We start from the raw sequence: 6,551 nt of genomic DNA, 5'->3' as shown, positions 1-6,551 counted from the left end.
GCCAGCAGCCCGTCCACCTCGCCCTCGCTCAGCCGTGACGAGTGGCGCACCGTGACAAACACAACGAGGTTCTGCGGCACAACGTCCAGCTCCACCTCCACCACGTCCTCGCGCTCCACTCCAAGCGCCCGCGCCGTCTCGATCGCCGCCGCCTCCCTCACCTCCACGCCCCGCTGCTCCAGCACGTAGTCCCAGTCCTCGCCCTCAAAGCCCAGCTCGTGCGTGGTCACTACCTTCTCCTCCTCGAGGCGGGGCCGCGGCTCGTACAGCGCCCACAGCGCCGCGTACGCGCACCCCCGCAGCCGCGCATCCACAGCGGCCTCCGCCAGCGATGCCGGGTGGTTCAGCTCAAAGTCGACAAGCAGGCCATCATCCCCGGGCCTCAGCACCACACTCCGCACCCGGCCCTCCTCCACCCCAACCGCCGCGGCCGTCTCCCTCACAAACGCACGCCGCACATCCTCCCCCCTCGTTTCCACCACGTGGCCCCAGTCCTCGCCCTCGATTTCGATGTGTCTTTTTGTCCATATGTTGTTGTCGCTTATTGCAGAACTTTGTAATTGTCTATATACATCCCATGTTGCCGGGTAGTTGTAGTTCTCTACTGTTCTTTGGGCTTCTTTGGTATGTTGTTTGTTGATATACACGGTGTAGTCGAATAGTAGTGCATCCTCAGTTGCCGTTGTATTCTGTACCTCAACGCTTGTCTGAGGTATTGCTAGTGCCACTGCTGTGTCGCTTTGAAATGCCTGCTCTACCTCCTCCTTGTTCTCGGCGAGGATCGTCTTCCATTTCTTACCGTCGAACCGCATGTGTAGCTTTGCAAAGCTGACAGTGGCGTCGCTGTATAGCGCTTGGAGTTTCGGGTATGAAAACGCATTGATTATCGCCAAAAGGGCCTTCCGCGACTGTGAGCCGTCGTGGCGGACTTCGGCGTCCACCACCATTTGGCTGGTTGACGGTGGACACGCCAACTGGGTGACGGACACGTCGCACTTCGATATTTGCAGCGCCTCTGCTGTATCGGTGCAGAAGGCCTCAACGATGGCAAGTCGCTTGTTGTGCAGGATGCTCTTCCATGCTTCGCCGTCGAACGTTCGTTCAAGCAGCGCTACTGACACCGCGGCCGCTTCAGCATTGGTTTCTGTCATTGCGTGGAACAAGCCCGCTTCAATTTCCTCGTTCTCCTGCTGCTCACGTCGCTGCCTCTCAGCCTCGTCCTCTGAGAGCGATTTCACCTCCCGCTGGTGACGTTGCAGGGCGTCGTCTAGGAGTCGTATCTGCGGCTCCTCCAGGGAGTAGCTGTGCTGCGCCCACTGTTCCTGCGTCACGGTGCCAAAATCTACGAGGATCCTCTTGCGCAGTATCATCACACAGTAGGTCGTGGGTTTCCAGTTGTAGAAGGCGGCACGCAGGTATTCCTTCTTTTCAGCGCCAGCGAAACTGTCTTGGTAGCGTCGGTCCGCCGTTTCCCGCGGGCAAAGCTTACTCCCAGAACTTTGGAGGAGTGAGGAGCGCCGTTGCCGCTCCGCTCTGTAGGCTTGCAACTGCTCCTCCGCCTTGTCCATGAGGGCCTGATATTCAGCCATGCGGAGCTGCTGCTCGTTAATTTCTCGTAGTACCTCTCGAAGCTCCTGCTGCGAGGCCTTTTTTCTTTTTTCTAGTTGGTGTTGCTTCACAGTGGCTTCACTGCTGTCCAGTTGTGCCAACACCCAGTAGTAGATGGGACCCATTGCCTGGCTACCTTTGACCGCACGGTCGTAGCGAAAACTTTTCCTTCGTACACACTCGCGTAGGATGTAATCGCTGCGTTCCCTCGAAAGTTCTATATCGGGATCGTATTCAAGAATCCGCGTCTTGAAGTGTGGGTCCCGCAGGACACGCTGCATCTGCGGCCAGTCTTTGGCACTGTCCTCCGACAGAAGCAGCATGACGGCGCGGAGAATAGTCAACACCATCTTTGCAGGACTCCGGTACGACTTCAGCTCATGCCAGTGACAGTGCGAGATGTCCCTGACGTCGGTGCGGGCAGCGTGGATAGCGGCACGCGATTGAAAGACGTGGGTGTCGGCCTCGCCTATGGCCTCCATGATACTTTTTCGCCGTTCCCGTAGCTTGTCTGTAAGTTCCGCCGCCTGCCGCATGCTGCGCTTCATCTCGTCTCTCACCTTTTGGTTGCGCGCCACCAGCTCACGCTCCTCCGCCGATTCCATTTCGTCAAGGTGCTCGTGCCCCTCCTCCCCCTCCTGCTGCTTCTCCCAGAGCCTAACCTCGACGTCGTGCAGGTACGGGGCGGACTCCAAGCTGCCCAGGGTCCAGTGAGCGTCGCTCTCGCCCGGGCGCTGCGTCAGGATGGTCACCATGTCCCCAACACGCAGGGCCCCGGGCACCATCCCCGCCGCCACGCCGTGCCTCACAGACATTGTTTGTTCTGTGGCAGAGCGTGGGCGGTGGTCTCCCCTTTACTTTCGCTTCCTTTAACCCGGCTTCCTCCTCCTGAAGGATGCACTGAAGTTGTGCTTTGCTTCCACCACGGAGGGAATCAAAGCACCGGCCGAGCGCACACAAAGCCGTACTCCTCCTGCCAGTGTATGTGCCTCCCACTGCTGCTTCTCTTTTTTTTCCTGCCTTTCCGTCAAAAAAAATACGGAGGCAAAGGATATTTCTCTTGCTGTTGTATACTCCTTTGCTTCCTATGTATTCTTCGTCTCGCTGAACAAGTTTTTTTTCTTTTTCTTTCCTTGTGTAGTTTCGGTTTTCTTTTGTCTTTATGCGTGTGTGTGATTTCTTTTAGCTTCTTTGCTGCCGCTGTTGTGGCTGCTTTGCCGTTGCAGTTTGCCGCACCTCCCCCGTCAGCGAGCAGAAGAGTATCCCCGCTTTGCGTTCCTTTCGCCACCGCTCCCTTTCACGCCGCTTCGCCGGTTGCTTCCTGCCCGCAGCCCGCCGACGGTGGTGACGCAAATAAACACAACAATAGGCCCACGCCACGGGGCTGACACACGCGCGTATATGCAGAAAGGTAGCTGGATGTGGATGGAATATATATATATATATATAGGTGTGTGTGTTTACGTATATACAGGCAGGTACAGGCGGCCGGGTGCACTCTGGCAGTGTATACGCAAACTGCGTCAGTAAATGGCTGTACGCAGAGGGACGGATAGGCGGGTCGCACGTGTACGACGGCAGTCTCCCTCCCGGAGTGTCGCACGACGGTGACGCACGGTCCGGGTGTACACTTGCGGGTGGGAGCGGACGCTACCGCTTCTCTTTCGCTCTCGGCCTGTGTGTGTGTGTGTGTGTGTGTGCGGGCCGGGAGAAGGAGCGAGCGGGCGGGCGAGAGAAACGAGCAACGGCCACGGCGCCTACCAAAGCCAGCCAACTGACGCAAGACTGCGGGGTGGGCGGGGCGGCGGGGGGAGGGAGGCGCGGTGCAGAGACTGCTGCAGAGACCAAGAGGGGGTAATTGGCACAAAGAGAGAGAGTGGAAGTAAAACTATAAAAGGCAAAAACAAAAAAAAGGGGGGTAAAACGGTAAAAGCCTTTGAAAGCCTAAAATTCAAAATACTAGCCGTCGAAGAAGAGACTCACGGGAGAAGGCAGCAGACGCGGAAGGAGAATAAGACGGCGCCCCGCCTTTTCGCCCCGCACGGCAGCACACAGAAAAAAAAAAACACGGCGTCTGTGCGCGAAAAGCAGAAGGCGGCGGCAGGGGAGAAAATGTGCGGCCAGCAAAAGCCAGGCAATCCGACAAAGAAGGAAAAAAACAAACAAAAAAAGCGACACCACGCCCCACCTCCGGCCTTCTCCCACCGGGTTGCCCGATTCCTCCACGTCTGCAGTCGCCCGCCGCGCCGTCGCTTCTCCTCGACCGTGTCACTGCCGCCGCATTCAGCGCATTTTCGTCGTATTTCGCGCTCGCGCTTCCCCTCCTTTTTCTCGCGCTTGCCCTTTTTTTTTGTATGCCCCCTTCCACGCACGCACGCACGCACGCGTGTGTTTTTTTTTACCCCGCCATCCGCATCACCTCACGACGGGCCTCGTCCAGCCTGGCGGCGTCAAGCGTGAAGAAGACGAACGGCTTCAGACGCGTGCTGTACGCCGCGGCGCCGCCGCCGCCGCCGCCCTCCGTCACCGGCGAGAGGGCGTCCTCGCTCCCCGGCCGAAGCGGCGACTGCTGCACCGCGGCAAGTGGGGCGCGGCGGGGGCCGCCAACGTCGCCGCTGTCGAAGACCAACGCGTCGTCCATAAACACGCGAAACTGTCGGACCCACGCCGCACACCCGTCCTCCTGCAGCAGCGGGCGGTTGAGCGTCAGCATGGAGAGGCAGAACGGGGAGTCTGACACGTACACCAACGAGACAGAAGCCTGCAGCAGAGAGGCGTGAATGCCCACCTGCGCGGCGACCGCGGCGGCCTCCGCGTCTTGCTGCACGGCAGCAGGGTGTGCTGTAAAGAGGCACTCCGTGACAAAGCTGTGGGCTGCCGTCTCGCCCGGGCCGTCCCAGGCATTCCCGAAAGTGCCCTCTGCAGGCTTCGCCCCCGCACGGCTATTCACGCGGATTGTCTCCCCGTTCTCGTCCGCAAACGTACAGGCGCGCAGTGGATGAAGCATCCACACCTTCGCGTACTTGTGCAGCTCCACCGCACTCCGCGCGCAGAGCAGGAGAGACACCTTCAATACATAGGCAACCGGGAGAAGTGGGGTGAGGTAGGTCTGGTAATCCAGCAGCCACTCCGGCCGCGGCTTCAACGACATGCGAGCCCGCCGCAGCGCCATCTCTGCCCGTATGGTCATGGATGCGCTTAAACTATGCGTGAGTGCGCTATGCATCGTCACGCCCCCCGCAGCCAGCGCGTGCAGCCCCGCTGCCAACGACAAGTCATACACCTGAAATCGTGGAATAGAGAGGAAGGCCGGTGCCTTGCGTAGACTTACGCCCGCCTCCGGTGTCACCTCCACGACGCCGTGCGACTCCAGGGTGGTCTGCATGTACGTGCCGTTTGCAGACCACAGTGTCGCGTACGCCGCGACAAGGGAACCTGCGGACCACCCTGGCGTCGCAGAGGAGACAAACAAGCGTGCCTCCTTCACCCCGCTGAAGGTGTGCTCGCCAAGGGAGTAGTTTGCCACCTCCACAAACCCTAGCGTCGGCAGCGGGGCGTCAAAAACAAAGATGACTTCAATGCATGGCTCATACGGAAGCGTTAGGGCGGTCTCGGCATTCTCGTCAAAGAGGTACACGAGGCTGTCCTCCCAGGCGCCCACCTCGTCGTTCGCCTGTGCCTGCGATGGAAAGCGCACGTACCAGTGGGAAATATGCTGACTCACGAGGTCGCCCTGTGCGTCACGAAAGCGCAGTCCACTCAACCCAATCTTCTCCGTGTCTCCCCAGGTACAAAGCAGGAGAAAACAAATCGATGTCACATCTGTGGGGCAGCTAGAATACATGCTCTCAGAGCTTGAGAGCCGGCGGCGCCCAGTTCCACTCACTGGCGCCGTACTTATTGCAAGAGGTCCCGCCGCGTTGCTGGAGGGGAGAGGCTGCTCGCTTACATTGACCGAAAGGGAGGCAGGGACCACCACGCTTCTCTCGCCTCCGATGCGTTGCGACTTATCTTCGCTGGAGGTGCCAAACAGCACGGTCGCCATCGTCGCTCGCTGGTGGGCGGAAGCGTGTGGAGGCATTTCGGCCGCCCTCGCTCGTTCCTCCCTTCCCCACGGTTTGCCTTGAACAACCACTTCCGTTGGAGGCACCGCCAGCAGTCGGCGCAGCACCTGCGGCTCCTCCGTGAAGAGGATGTTCTCGCAGTTTTCCCGGCCAACGCGGTGCAGGGGCAGCACCGCGCCGCTGTTGGGGGCGATCTCGCCGCGGAAGACGAGTTTGTCGTCGACAGTCATCTCAAGCAAACGCACCCCTTTGGCCGTGTGTGCCCGCCCACGACCGCCGTAGTTGTGCACCCGCACCATCGCGATGACGACGCTCGTGGGAAGGACGAAGCAGATGCGGTGATGGCTGTTGGGGGTAAACGGCATCGCAAAGAGCTTTGTGTCGTCGTGGGTGTTGTGAATCCCGTTCACGAGGTTTGCCACACGGCTTCGGGGGCCCTCGTTGCTAACGGCATCCACCGTCGCCGGGCTATTGGCGTCTGCGGTGAACGGGTACTCCACCATCACGGTGAGGCCACGCTGCGGCGTGGTGTACGACGCTGTGTAGTACCCGTTCACCGCCCGCCTTCGCTCCTGCGCCGCGTTGCCGTCACCCGCCCCTGCTGCCCGGAGGGGCGGACTCGACGACGGTCGCAGGCACTCCGGCGGCGGGATGACGCGCTCGCCAGCTTCGGTGAAGACTTCCAGGCCGTTTATCCCCACCTCGTGGACGGCGCCCCAGGTGGAGAGGAGGTCGACGACGATGAAACGCCCCCGCGGCATCTCCTCCGCGAGGTACGCCTCCAGGCCCCCTGCCTCGCTTTGGGAGCCGCCGCGCTGCAGCGGCGGCGTCTCTGGCAGCGGCGGCGTCTCTGGCAGCGGCAGCGGCAGCGGCAGCGGC

General features: G+C 60.3%; 2 protein-coding genes across 2 annotated transcripts, besides 6 other annotated features; both read right to left on the bottom strand.

The window, feature by feature from the left end:
* Positions 1-2: 2 nt before the first annotated feature.
* Positions 3-2,423, bottom strand: Tco025E_08615 (microtubule-associated protein Gb4; the record flags this gene model as incomplete). Its single annotated transcript, XM_029375460.1, has 1 exon — positions 3-2,423. A coding segment is annotated over one exon (2,421 nt), but the record flags the coding sequence as incomplete, so codon positions are not given.
* Positions 2,424-2,721: 298 nt separating this feature from the next.
* Positions 2,722-2,770: a sequence feature (A-rich).
* A 29-nt stretch (positions 2,771-2,799) lies between these two features.
* Positions 2,800-2,836: a microsatellite.
* Positions 2,837-3,038: 202 nt separating this feature from the next.
* Positions 3,039-3,057: a microsatellite.
* Positions 3,058-3,284: 227 nt separating this feature from the next.
* Positions 3,285-3,308: a microsatellite.
* Positions 3,309-3,750: 442 nt separating this feature from the next.
* Positions 3,751-3,779: a microsatellite.
* Positions 3,780-3,973: 194 nt separating this feature from the next.
* Positions 3,974-3,994: a microsatellite.
* A 12-nt stretch (positions 3,995-4,006) lies between these two features.
* Positions 4,007-6,551, bottom strand: Tco025E_08614 (uncharacterized protein; the record flags this gene model as incomplete). The annotated part of the gene is made up of 1 exon (XM_029375459.1): positions 4,007-6,551. A coding segment is annotated over one exon (2,545 nt), but the record flags the coding sequence as incomplete, so codon positions are not given.

This window comes from Trypanosoma conorhini (assembly GCF_003719485.1).
Source record: "Trypanosoma conorhini strain 025E chromosome Unknown Tco_14.4_contig_00826, whole genome shotgun sequence".
NCBI classification, from domain to species: domain Eukaryota; phylum Euglenozoa; class Kinetoplastea; order Trypanosomatida; family Trypanosomatidae; genus Trypanosoma; species Trypanosoma conorhini.
The sequence above is the reverse complement of the archived record's forward strand: the minus strand, read 5'-3'. Positions and strand labels throughout refer to the sequence as shown.